The sequence below is a fragment of the Phoca vitulina genome, unplaced genomic scaffold, assembly GCF_004348235.1.
Source record: "Phoca vitulina isolate PV1807 unplaced genomic scaffold, GSC_HSeal_1.0 scaffold15, whole genome shotgun sequence".
Taxonomy (NCBI): Eukaryota; Metazoa; Chordata; class Mammalia; order Carnivora; family Phocidae; genus Phoca; species Phoca vitulina.
In genome coordinates this window covers 13,104,069-13,118,603 of record NW_022589718.1, presented here as the reverse complement: position 1 = coordinate 13,118,603, position 14,535 = coordinate 13,104,069, and the positions used below count along the sequence as shown (strand labels likewise).

Below are 14,535 nucleotides of genomic sequence, written 5' to 3'. Positions count from 1 at the left end.
GATGGGGTGGCTGGGTAATAGACATTGGGGAGGGTATGTGCTATGGTGAACACTGAATTGTTTAAGACTGATGAATCACAGGGCGCCTGGGTGGCTCAGTCAGTTAAGCGTCTGCCTTCGGCTCAGGTCATGATCCCGGGGTCCTGGGATCGAGTCCCGCATCAGGCTCCTTGCTCTGCGGGGAGCCTGCTTCTCCCTCTCCTCCCCACTTGTGCTCTCTCTATCTCTGTCTCTCTCTCCCAAATAAATAAAATCTAAAAAAAAAAATTAAAAAATTTTTAAAAATGACTGATGAATCACAGACCTGTATCCCTGAAACAAATAATACATTATACATTAATTAAAAAAAAAAAAAAGCTAGTATCACTGCAGCAAAAGTTTGTAACTACACTTTTTGTTCTCTACAGATTTAAGAGACTAATACATTTTTAAGAAGCAATTATCAGTCTAATAACTAGTATCACTGTAACTGTTTTGTACCTCCAAATGTTATCTTCTACATAATTTAAGAGACTAACAGATTTAAAAGAATTATTAGTTTATGTTTTGGAGCAATGTGTGAAGATGTAATTTTGTGACCTTTACAACAAAAAGAGGTGGGAATGGAGCTGTAAAGGAGTAGAGTTGTAATATGCTACTGAAGTTAGGCTAATATAAATACAAACCAATACAAATGTTGTAACTTTAGGATGTTAAATATTCCCCATGGTAACCACAAGGAAAATAGCTATAGAACATACATGAAGGAAATGAGATAGGAATTTAAACATTTTAATATTTAAAAAATCAACCAGGGGCACCTGGGTGGCTCAGTCAGTTAAGCATCCAACTCCTGATTTCGGCTCAGGTCATGATCTTGGGGTTGGTGAGATGGAGCCCCACATCGGGCTCCATGCTGGGCACTGGAGCCTGCTTTAAGATTCTCCTTCTCCCTCTCCTTCTGCCTTTCCCCCCACTCTCTCTCTCTCTCTAAAAAAAAAAAAAAAATCAACTAAACACAAGACAGTAATGCAGTAAAAGGAAGAACAAAAATGCAAGAAGGCATATAGAAAACTAATAGCAAAATGACATCCCCTTGTAAGTAATTAAAAAGATGGTTAAACTCTGCAATCAAAAAAAGAGATTCCAGGCAGCCTCAGCAAGCATCTGAGTCCCTCCAAAACACATCCCCCCACCACCCAGTGGACAGCTTCCAATGGCACCAGCAATCCACCCCCAAGCTGCCCCTACTCTGGGGAGGCCAGCCATGCACACTAGAGTGCCTGCAGCGGTTGCAGCCGGGCCTCTCAGCCAGATGGGTCAGGGTCAGCCCCATTCGCCAGTGTACCACTACCAGCTGCCGCTGGGCCTCACAGCCACAGAGGAGGACAGTCCTGCACATCAACAAGTTCCACCAACTGTGGCCCAGACACAAGAGAGTGCACACAGCCCACAAAGGGGATACCCCTGGGGTACCTGCCTCAGGTGATGAAGGGGGTTAGCACGGCTGAGCCCCACAGGACACCTTTTACAGAAAGCCACTCCTTCAAAACAGGGAAACATAACTGAGCTAACTAGTAAACAGGGAAACATAACTGATCTAACTAGTATACACAGCTAGGCAAAGTAAGGAGACAGAGGAATATATTCCAGAAGTACAAAACAAAGCTTCAAACAAACAAACAAAAAACAAAAACCCTAAATGAAATGGAGGTAAGCAATCTACCAAATAAGTTCAATGTTGGGGCACCTGGGTGGCTCAGATGGTTAAGTATCTGCCTTCAGCTCAGGTCATGATCCCAGGGTCCTGGGATCGAGCCCCAGGCATCCTGCTTCTCCCTCTCCCTCTACTGTTCCCCCTGCTTGTGCTCTCTGTCAAATAAATAAATAAAACCTTAAAAAAAAGTTCAATGTCATGACCAAAAAGATGTTCACCAAACTCAGAAGAAAAATAGGGGAATACAGTGAGAACTTCAACAAAGAGAAAGTTTAAAAAGAGAGCTGAAGAATCAGAACTAAAGAATATAGTAACTGAAATGAAAAACACAGTATAGGGAATCAATTGCAGATCAGATGATGAAGAATGGATCAGTGATGCATAAGACAGGGTAGTAGAAATCACCCAATCAGAACAGCAAAAAGAAAAATCATATCTGATTAGGGGTTAATATCTCAAATATATAAGGAACTCATGGAACTTAATATCAAAAAACAATCTAATTTAAAAATTGGTAGAGGATCTCAACAGACATGTTTCCAAAGAGGAAGGCCTACACATGGCCACCAACATGCTCAACCTCCTGATCGGGGAAATGCAAAACCACAATGATGGATCATCTCACACGTGTCAGGATAGCCATTATTAAAAAGATAAGATATAATTGTTGGAGAAAAGGGAAATCTCAGGTACTGTTGGTGGGAATGTAAACTGGTGCAACCAATGGAAAATATAGGGGCTCCTCAAAATATTAAAAATAGAACAACTGTATGCTCCAGTAATCCAGTTCTGGTACTTATCCAAAGAAACAAAAAACACTAACTTAAAAAGATATATGCACCCCCTTGTACACAGCATTATTCACAATAACCAAGATATAAAAACCTAAGTGTCCATTGATGGATAATCGGATAAAGAAAATATGAATCGCTTCTCGGCCTTTTGGCTAAGATCAAGTGAAGAAAATATGATACACACACATAAATGGAATATTACCTAGCCATAAAAGAAGAAATCTTGCCATGTGTAATAAAATGGATAGACCTTGAGGGCATTATGCTAAGTGAAATAAGTGAGACAGAGAAAGACAAATTTGTATTATCTCACCTTTATGCAGAATCTAAGAAAAAGAAAAAACAAAGCCTTGGTGGTTGCCAGACACAGCAGGTGTGGGATGGGGAAAATGCATGAAGTAGTCAAAAGGTACACACTATCAAGTTATAAAGTAAGTCATGGGGATGTAATGTACAGCATGGTAACTACAGTTAATACTGTATTGCATATTTAAAAGCTGTTGAGAGAATAAATTTTTTTTTAAGATTTTATTTATTTATTTGAGAGAGAGAGAGAGAATGAGAGAGAGAACACGAGAGGGGGAAGGGTCAGAGGGAGAAGCAAACTCCCTGCCGAGCAGGGAGCCCGATGCGGGACTCGATCCTGGGATTCCAGGATCATGACCTGAGCCGAAGGCAGTCGTTTAACCAACTGAGCCACCCAGGTGCCCCGAGAGAATAAATCTTAAAAAGTTCTCATCACTAAAAAAAATTTGGTGCTATGTATTGTGACGATGTTAATCAGACTTACTATGGTGATCATTTCACAATATATACAAATACTGAACCATTATGTTATACACCCAAAATATAATGTTATATGTTTCAAAACAAACTGTTAGAATAAAAGAATTCATCAAAATAGCAGGATACAAAGTCAACACACAAAAATCAGTTGCATTTCTATATACTAACAATGAACAATCTGAACGGAAATTACAAAAACAATTCCATTCACACAAGCATCAAAAAGAATAAAATACTTAGGAATTAACTTAAAGAGGTGAAGGACTGGCACCATGAAAACTATAAAACACTGCTGAGAGGGGGCACCTGGGTGGCTCAGTCGGTTAAGTGCCTCCCTTCAGCTCAGGTCATGATGCTGGGGTCCTGAGATGGAGCCCCAAAAGTTGGGCTCCCTGCTCAGCAGGGAGTCTGCTTCTCCCTCTTCCTCTGCCCCTCCCCCTGCTCGTGCTCTTTCTCAAGTAAATAAAATCTTTAAAAATAAATTAAAATACTGCTGAAAGAAACCAGACAACATAAATGTAAACACATCCCAGGTTTACAGATTAATATGTAGATAACTATCCAAAGTGATCTACAGATTCAATGCAATCCCTATCAAAATCCCAATGATGTTTTTTGCAGAAATAGAAAAACCCATCTTAAAATTCATATGGAATCTCAAGGGACTTCAAATAACCAAAACAATCTTGAAAAGGAAGAACAAAGCTGGAGGATTTACTTCTTAATTTCAAAACTTCCTACAAATCCACAGTAATTGAAAATGTAGTACTGGCATAAAGACTGTGAAAGAGAGAGCCCAGAAATAAATCATCACATGTATGGTCAAACGACTTTTGACAAGGATGCCAGGACATTCAATGGAGAAACGACAATCTTTTCAACAAAAAGTGCCAGGAAACTGGATATCCACATGCAAAAGAATGAAACTTGACCCTTACTGAACACCATATGTGAAAATTAACTTGAAATGGATTAGAGACCTAAATGTAAGATCTAAAACTACAAAACTCTTAGAAGAAAACTTAGGGCAAAAAGCTTCTAATCTTGGATTTAGCAGTCATTTCCTGGAAATGCCACCAAAGGCAACAAAATAAAAGACAAATATGACTACACAAAAGTATTAGCATTTTGTACATGAAAAGACAGTATCAATAGAGTAGAAAGGCAGCTCACAGAATGGGAGAGAATACTTGCAAATCAAGTATCTAATAAGTGATTAATATCCATAACACATAGAGAACTCCTATGACTCAAGGACAAGTAAAACAACTCAATTCAAAAATAGGCAAAAGATCTGACAGACATTTCTCCAAAGAATATATACAAATAGGCAATAAGCACATGAAAAAAATAGCCTCAATATCACTAATTATTAAATCAAAACTACAATGAGATAAAACCTCATATCCATTAGAATGGCTACTATTAAAAAAAAACGAAAACAAAAACCCAGAAAATAAGTGTTGGCAAGGACATGAAGAAATCTGAACATCTGTGCACTACTGGCAAGAATATAAAATGGTAGGGGTGCCTGGGTGGCTCAGTCGTTAAGCATCTGCTTTCAGCTCAGATCATGATCCTGGGGTCCTTGGACTGAGTCCTATGTTGGGCTCCCTGCTCAGCGGGAAGCCTGCTTCTCCCTCTCCCACGCCCCCTGCTTGTGTTCCCTCTGTGTCAAATAAATAAAATCTTAAAAAAAAAAAAAGGAGGGGGGGGCGCCTGGGTGGCTCAGTCGTTAAGCGTCTGCCTTCGGCTCAGGTCATGATCCCAGGATCCTGGGATCGAGCCCCGCAATTGGGCTCCCTGCTCCGCAGGAGGCCTGCCTCTCCCTTTCCCACTCTCCCCGTGTTCCTTCTCTCTGGCTGTGTCTCTGTCAAATAAATAAATAAAATCTTAAAAAAAAAAAAGACATATACACACACACACACACACATATATATATATATATGGTAAAGCTGCTATGGAAAACAGTATGGTGGTTCCTCAAAATATTAAAAACAGAATTACCATATTATCCAGCAAATCTACTTCTGGTTACATACCCTAAAGAATGGAAAACAGAGAGGCACCTGGGTGGCTCAGTCAGTTAAGCATCTGACTCTTGATTTCAACTGCAGTCAAGATCTCAGGGTCATGAGATCTGGCCCCGCATCAGGCTCCACACTCAGCATGAACTCTACTTGTTCCTCTCCCTTCCCCTACTTGTGTGCACTCTCTCTCTAAATAAAATAAAATAATCTTTTTAAAAATTAAAGAAAAGAAGAACTGAAAGCAGTGTCTTGAAGAGAGATTTTTTTAAAAATATGTTAATAGCAGCATTATTCCCAACAGCTAAAAAATGGGAGAAACCAAACAAATAAACAAACTGGTCAATGCAGTATTATCAGCCTTAAAAAGGAAGGAAATGCTGATAAATGCTGCAACATGGAGGAACCTTGAGGATACTGTGCTAAGTGAAATAGGCCAATCACAAGACAAGAATGTATATAATTCTACTTATTTGAGTTACTTAGAGTAGTCAAAATCACAGGAAGTAGAATGTTGCTTGCTAGGGACTGGAGAAGTGGGATAAGGAAAGCTGTTTAGTGGATTTACAAAATGTGAAAGTTCCAGATTATCTCTTGAACAATGTGAATATACTTAACACTAATGAACTGTACTTAGACATGCTTAGTATGTCAAACTTTTACCTTATGTGATAGTTTTTACTACAATTTTTAAAAAAATTTTTAACTAAAAAAACAACCCTGAGGAGTAGCTCATTCAATACATACCTTAAAAATAAATCCTATTTCAAACCTGAAAAGGGTTCTGCTTCGGGTAATAGACACGTCCCTCCTAAGGTAAGTTTTTTTTGTTTTGTTTTGTTTTTTACAGAAAACTTACTATAAACTCTGGATATTTTCAAAAGAGTTCAAAGAATAAAAAAGATGTATTATATGCCACCCGCTGCAAAGAAGACAAAGTTTAGAGTCTGAGTCTAGCCAAGGTAACTGCCCATTTATACACAAAAACCAACAAAAACACTCTGGAGGAATATAACAGAATCTTGAGTCTTTATTACACATATAATTCACAAAATTTAAGACTCAACAGAAATTTATTAGACATACAAAGAAACAGGAAAACATGACCCATAATCGAGAAACAAAGTGCAGACCAGCCCCAAGATGACCCAACTGTTAAATCAGAAAAAGAGGATTTTAAAGCAGTTGCAAGAAATTATACTCTAGAGTGTACTGGAAAACAGGCTTATAATGGATGAAAAAAAAAAAATCTCAGCAAAGAAACAGAAAACATAAAAAAAGAATGAAAAGCCTAGAACTGAAAAATACTATCTCTAAAATAAAAAATTCACCAATGGGAATTTATAACAAATTAGAGGTAAAGAAGAAAAGTCCATGAACTTGACAATAGATCAAAACAAGACAAAACAAAACTGAAAAAAACAAACAGAGCCTCAATGACTTATAGGATAACACGTGTCACTTAATGACCAAGAAGTACAGGAGAGAAAGGAGCAAGTTTTACTCCAGAGGTAGCAAGACAAATGAACCATCAACAATTAGCATCAATCATTAGCAACTGTGAAGAACAGAGACTAGCAGCCTTTCCAACTGAGTTCCAACTTTAAACTGGAAATGTAATCTGTATGGCTTTCACTGATAGCTTTTTAGGAATTAAAACAGCCAGGTTATTAGTCAATGCTTTCGTGTTTAATACCTCTGGTTCCTTAGGTTAGCAGTGTCTACGAGCATTGTTGAAGCAGCTCTTGTATACAAACGTAACTTCTGAGAAAAAGACTAAAGTGTCTTTGAGAAAAACTTTCCAGAAATATTCTGAAGACGCACTCATACCCAAAAACACCACAAAAGGGAGCTGTCAAAGTTACACAAAAATGGCTGCGCTCTGTCCTGCTCTGTAGCACAGGACCCAAATTTCAAATCTTCAACTGGCTCACCGCAACCCCAAGTATATATAATGTAAACTTTAAAAATAAAAATTTAAAAACACTTGCTGTTTTCTTAAAACCAGACATTATTAATTCAAATTATACTAAGGCATAGAAAGAAAAGTGAGGTTACCTTGACAGCTTTCTGGGAATTGGGGAGTCCTTCCTCTATGTCTTCTAAAAGAATTCCTCCTAAGCCTCGCTGGTCATGCTTATCTAACAGCCTAAGTAGGGCTTTCTTATCTTTCAAGTTGTATTTGGGCTTGAAGGCATACTTCCCATCTATTACTTCAATTTTGGGATTATTGACTAATGCCTGTAACAGTGACACAATGTGATATATTAACAAAAGGAAACCCCATGTACCCATTCTTAAATTACAGTAATTATTTTAAAAATATCGATACCCAATACAATTGTAAATTAAAAGTATCTTGTGAATATCAACTAGCAAATCTAAAATACTGGACATCCAGGATAAAAAAAACCAATAGGTAGAGATCAGCATGTTGCTCACTTTTTATAAAAGAAACTTTTTATTATTACATTAATTCCTTAGATGAGAAAAACCATTTTATCACAACTGATCTGAAGAAACTGTACCCATATTCTTTTGAAAATAAAAGATAAAAAAGAATAAATGCCAATTAACATTAATAGACAAAGTGAACTAGGTATCGCCTATCCCACCCTCAAAGTATAGTTTATCATATATTGGCATTATGTGTGAAACATAACCCTGGGATGATATACCAACAGTCTGCCCCACCTGGTATCAAATGGCACCTACAGGTGTGGAAGGAACTGAAAAGCACCAGACTACTGCATATAAGAAATTTACCTATAGTGGCAGCTTGAGAATGAAACTGAGTAGGAATGCAGGAATTACTGAATATAATTATATTCCTAGTCAGTTCTGCTGTACAGCTACTACCAGAAGGAAAGCTCTTCAAGGAAGAGCTACCCTATTTATTTTCTTCTGCAGCTGCCAGCCTGACCCTGGAAAGGAGAAAGAGAAGAAACATAGAAGAAAGGAGGGAGAACAGAATAGTAATAAAAATAATTTTTAATTAATGTTGGTAGTCTATGAAATTTGAAGATTAGGTAAAGCAACAGAATTTAAATGTGGATTATAACTATTTGTATATCACTAATACGATGAGCTATAATGTTACTAATTGTTGATTTTATATTACAAAAATCAAGAACAATATTTTGCTCAGTAAAATACATTATTGAATTACATTTTAGGAATTTTACATTTGATTTTAGACTACAACACTGGTCCCAGAAAGTATTCTTAGTTGTCATTTCATACTTAAATAGAAAAGATGGAAATGTGTGAATTTTAAAAAATGCTGTTCATTTCCAAATTAGCAGGGTCAGTGATTATTGTGGGGTTTCTTTTCCTACAATGATGTGCACACATACACAATGTAAGGATTCGTTTTCCAAGTAATCTGTCAGAGGCAGTAACATCACCATCAAGTCATAATACTAATATGAGCATAACAAATATCTCACTATCCCTACACTACCTCATGGTTTAAATGTTCTAAAACATATGTAAAAACAATACAATTCTAAATTTAGCAATTAAAAAAGTATCAGTTATTCTGTAAAAACTTAAATGGAACTGGTACAATGACTGATTTCTTTATAATTTTTATGCTAAAAGTCTTTAACATTTTAAATAGATACGTAAGTTAAGAAAACCAACAAATCAAACCACCTCAAAAAATATGTATGTTAAAAACAAAAACAAAGACCCTATACCAGTTATTTTAAGAAAAAGTAAAAATAACAGATTTCAGTATATTAAAAACCTTAGTTATAGCAAATATTTCATGGTAACCAACTAATTTTTTTTAACTCCATTTTAAGGCTATTCTTACCTCAGTCATTAGCCATTGTTTCTGCTTGAGTCCTATATCTAAATGTTGTGTTTCATCCAAAATTTCTTCTAAAGTGAGAGGATGTGTATCTCCCCGCTGATGCCGTGTCTATTGAGGGAAGAAATTGTTATTAAGAGACAGTTTTAAAATGCTAGATGCATTAAATAATAGATACAAGTAAGTGAATCTTTCAGGAATGTAGAACATGTATTATTTGAGGCAATACAATTATAGTGATGAAGAGAATGGACTACAGAATCAGAACCAGGTTCAAACTCATAGCTCTATAAAATCAAATGATAAACTGAGAAAAAATATTTTCACCTCATATCACAAGGAGCTAATCTTCCTAATATTTTAACAGCCCCCAAAGCCTAACAGGAAAATGACCCAAAAGCCTAACAGGAAAATGACACAAAGAAATCATAGAAAGGTGCCTGGGTGGCTCAGTCAGTTAAGCTTCCAACTCTTGACTGCAGTTCCGGTTGAGATCAAGCCCCACGTCAGGCTCTGCACTCAGCAGGAGTTGGTTTGAGATTCTCTCTCCCTCTGTCTGCCCCTCCCCCCTGCTCACGCACTCTTCTCTCTAAAATAAATAAATAAATCTTTAAAAAAAAAATCATAGAGGGGCGCCTCAGTGGTGCAGTCAGTTAAGTGTTCAACTCCTGGTTGCAGCTTAGGTCATTATCTCATGGGTGTGGGATCAGCCCCATGTGGGGCTCTGTGCTCAGCAGGGAGTCTCCTTCAAGATTCTCTACCTCTGCCCCTCCCCCTGGCTCGTGCATTCTTTCTCTAAAATAAATAAACCTTTTTTAAAAAATGAATAAAAATGGACCTCTGTTGAGTAATTATTATACATAAACTGAATTTTATCAAAATTTTAATATACATGAGTTATTCTAATGAACTGTGTGCTAATAATAATAATAATTGTGATAGGGGTGCCTGGGTGGCTCAGTCGTTAAGCTTCTGCCTTCGGCTCAGGTCATGATCTCAGGGTCCTGGGATCGAGCCCTGTGTCGGGCTCCCTACTCCGCCGGAAGCCTGCTTCTCCCTCTCCCACTCCCCCTGCTTGTGTTCCCTCTCTCACCATGTCTCTCTCTGTCAAATAAATAAATAAAAATCTTTAAAAATAAAATAATAATTATGATAGTACTTAGAACCTTATGGTCACGAGAAAAACATTTCTAACATATATATATTGTGTGGCAAAAAAGTTTGATGATGATTAAAACATTTTCAAGCATAGGGGCGCCTGGCTGGCTCAGTTAAGTGGCTGCCTTCCGCTTAGGTCATGATCTCAGGGTCCTGATCTCCCTCTGCCCCTCCCACCCCCTTATGCTCTCTCTCTCAAATAAATAAAATCTTTAAAAACATATATATTTTCAAGCACAAAATTACATAACATAAAGCTAAAATGCAGTGGGAGTACCAGAACAGACTTGTAAGTTCAAAAGGAAAATAATTAAAATTGCCAACCATATGTTTGTTTTTATGATTTTTTTAAAGATTTATTTAGGGGCGCCTGGGTGGCTCAGTCGTTAAGCATCTGCCTTCGGCTCAGGTCACGATCCCAGGGTCCTGGGATCGAGCCCCGCATCGGGCTCCCTGCTCAGTGGGGAGCCTGCTTCTCCCTCTCCCACTCCCCCTGCTTGTGTTCCTGCTCTCTCTGTTGAATAAATAAATAAAATCTTTAAAAAATAAAAATAAAATATTTATTTGTTCTAGAGAGTGAATGCACACACGTGGGGGGGAGAGGGAGAGGGAGAGACTTTTTTTTTTAAGATTATTTATTTGAGAGAGAGAGAACACAAGCAGGGGGAGCGGCAGAGGGAGAGCGAGAGGCAGACTCCCCACTGAGCAGGGAGCCTGACATGGGGCTTGATCCCAGGACCCTGGGATCATAACCTGAGCCAAACGCAGACACTTAACCAAATGAGCCACCCAGGTGACCCAGGGAGAGAGTCTTGAGCAGACTCCGAGCTGAGCACAAAGCCCAATGTGGGGCTCGATCTCACGCCCCTGAGATCACGACCTAAGCCAAAACCAAGAGTTGGTTGTCCAACCAACTGTGCCACCCAGGAGCAGTTTTTATATTTTTAATTAATAATGGGATTTAGATCCCCTTAGATAAATGTAAAAGAGGTATTTTGTTGAAATGTTACGATATGTCAGAAATTCCATCCTATTTAAACTTTTGCTGAAAAACTAATTGTCAATTTAAGTACGTGCAAAGAGATACACAATTTCTCAAAATTGTTTCAGGAAATAACTGAGCACAAAACTTGAAGATCATAGTCCTAAAGAAAGTTGTAAAAGTAAAGATCATCTAGATTAGTGAAGACTGTACCAGCAGAGTAGCAAAAACATGACATTTGAATGTCAATCTCTCTCAACAGACTAACAGCCACGAGGGCATACTTTTTTTTCTGAGTAGTCCCACCAATAGTGCTATAAATAGCATACAGTAGGTTTTAATAATCGTTTACCACATGGGGGAATGAGTGGATGGAATGAATGAATAGGAAACATGTGTCAAAATGTATTATTTGATAATGGGAAATTACAAACTAACAGATTTCTACTACAAATCAAATACAAACTACAGATTTCAGACACAGCCAGACATTAAGTCTCTTAAATTACAAAAGCCCTAACATAAAAACTTGATTTACATTTTAAGCAATCCATAGCTGAAATTTGAAATAACAAATACAGCACTCTTTTTTCAAGAGATACAACTAGTAACTAAACAGGAATGAGTTTGGCGGAGGAAGGGGGCAAATCTGAAATCATTTAGCCATTTAGCAATAAATGAAATTTCACTTTAATAAGATTCAGAGTCTTTGGTAAAGCCAAAATGCCATAATCAAAACTTCAACACTTACTTCAAAAAACAGTAAATCTTCCATCAAATCTTAAATTCTAAGTCTTTTGTGAGTCAATATTTTCCTAAGACCCTCAGTAATTCTCTAGTTTTTCCTCCAAAGATGCAGAAAAACCATCACCACCATATGTCTCAACTATGTAGTTTTTACTTTTCACATCAGTGGAAGTAACAACCTGCAAATCATTCACTTCCTTCTACTGGTTTTGCCAGCAAGTATTGAGTAATTAAGAAGTGAATATACCTATTGCCTGGGCATAATTTTAAGTGAAATGGTGGGCTTAAACTGTATACTTGAATTAATGTAAATTAAATATACTTAGGTGACTCACTGCAGTGCTAATTCGATATAATGTAAAAGGCCTGAAGCATTATATATTTTTAGTTTTATTGAGATGTAATAGGGATACAACAGATTGCACATAATGAAACATACAATTTGATAAATTTTGACATATATATACAAATTTACTTCTGAAACCCCAATCCTCTTCCTCTGCCAAAAACTTACATAGAATGTGTGTTATTTGAGAAAAGTACTTACCTTCATGTAATTCACAATCTTGGCAAGAACACCAAACTTGTATCCAGAGCTTCCTGATAGAGCTTTCAAGTTAAATGATCCATTGCTATGATCTGAAAATGAGGTTCAAAAAACAACTATAACATTGTCATATAGATTTGATTACGACTTTTAAGCAACTAAGATGAATTTGAACTCTAGTAAAATAGTTGTTTTGCATTTTTCCATCTAGTGAATTCTACCATGTAAAACTTTGGTGAAAATTCAAATCTTTGAGTATATAATAAACTTATCAATTTTCCCACCAAGGATAGGAACAAAGTATTAATAAATTCAAAAGCATTAAAATACATTTCTTCTGGGGCGCCTGGGTGGCTCAGTCGTTAAGCGTCTGCCTTCGGCTCAGGTCATGATCCCAGAGTCCTGGGATCGAGCCCCACATCGGGCTCCCTGCTCCACGGGAAGCCTGCTTCTCTCTCTCCCACTCCCCCTGCTTGTGTTCCCTCTCTCACTGTGTCTCTGTCAAACAAATAAATAAAATCTTTAAAAAAATAAAAATAAAAAAATAAAATAAAATAAAATACATTTCTTCTGGGGGCACCTGGGTGTCTCAGTCGTTGAAGCATCCAACTCGATCTCAGGGTTGTGAGTAGGTTGGAGTGCACTTAAAAAAAAAAAAGTGAAATACATTTCTTCTGTAAGTACCTTTGTCTCACTGTTCCTTCAATTATGATTAGATTTATCCCCAAGATTAGAAGCATGGCTTTTTAAACAAGAGGACAATACAAATCTCAAACTGATCCATAGAGCTTTTCTAACAGACTCAAAACCATGAGAAATGAGTCAATTACTTCCAAGGGATAAAAAGTTCCATTTATCACCTATTACATCAATTTCTGGCCTCTCAACTTAAAACAAATGGGAACTAATGGGAATTAAAAGAAATGATACCATAACTAATTAAACTTTAGAGATTAATTAGGGAAAAAATTATTTAAAAAAAGGAAAAAATTCATAGCCACTGAAACTGCATAAACATGGATGCTTAAAAAAGGATGATAGTATGAAACAAGGAGCAAACTGTATAGAAGACAATTTGTTTCAGAACTTGTATCATTTTGTTGCATTTTATAGGCAGAAATCCTAATGCTACCAGGAATCACAAGTGCATTCCATTAGTCGTAAGTACACATTCTATTAACAAACCATCAACTCAGATATATTAAGTTCCCTTGTGGCTGCTGATCCACAAAGGAAGAGGTTAAATAAAAAGGGAGGGGGGGGTATCTCTGGCACCAGCTTGGTAATAATAATTTTAAAAAAAGAATGCATTAGAACAAGTCAAATGTAACAATTGTCAGAGATCCAAAAGAATAGCTTTTAGATGGCAACATAATACTTCTTTGAGATCAATTTATGAAAAGACTTTACTAAATATGCTTTTTTGAGACTAAAATGAGATTTGATATGTAATTTTCCTTTAAAAATCACTGCTTTAATTTTGACAACAACTTAATTGGCACATTATAGCCTACTATGTTTCCAAAAGTAATATTATGGATGCCTTACAGGTATGCTTTCATATTCATTATTTCAATTATGAAATACTACCTACATGGTTCATTTTCCCAAGGTGTTCAGGACACTTTAACAATAAAAGTAACATTTACTGAATACTTATTATTTACCACGTACCATGCTAAATATTTGATTTTCTCATTTAATCCCTCCGAAAAATCCTATTTAGGAGGTATCATTGTCCCCTTTTATTTTTTTTTTTTAAAGGAGATTTTTTTTTTTTTAAGATTTATTTATTTGCCAGAGAGAGAGAGAGCCCAAGCAGGGGAGAGGAACAGAGGGAGAGGGAGAAGCAGACTCCCCACTGAGCAGGGAGCCCCATGTGGGACTCAATCCCAGGATCCTGGGACCATGACCCGAGCCCAAGGCAGATGCTTAACCAACTGAGCCAGGCGCCCCTCATTGTCCCCTTTTAAACATAAGA

General features: G+C 37.1%; 1 protein-coding gene across 1 annotated transcript in view; it reads right to left on the bottom strand.

Moving 5' to 3' along the window:
* The window catches only part of GTF2E2 (general transcription factor IIE subunit 2), a 66,517-nt gene that overhangs the window by 25,345 nt on the left and 26,637 nt on the right, over positions 1–14,535 (bottom strand). The window contains exons 3-5 of the mRNA XM_032413468.1: positions 12,555–12,646; positions 9,124–9,231; positions 7,362–7,544 (exon numbers count right to left, since the gene is read on the bottom strand). Of these exons, the coding sequence (XP_032269359.1) occupies positions 7,362–7,544; positions 9,124–9,231; positions 12,555–12,646 (383 nt within the window). The remainder of the gene's footprint in view (positions 1–7,361; positions 7,545–9,123; positions 9,232–12,554; positions 12,647–14,535) is intronic.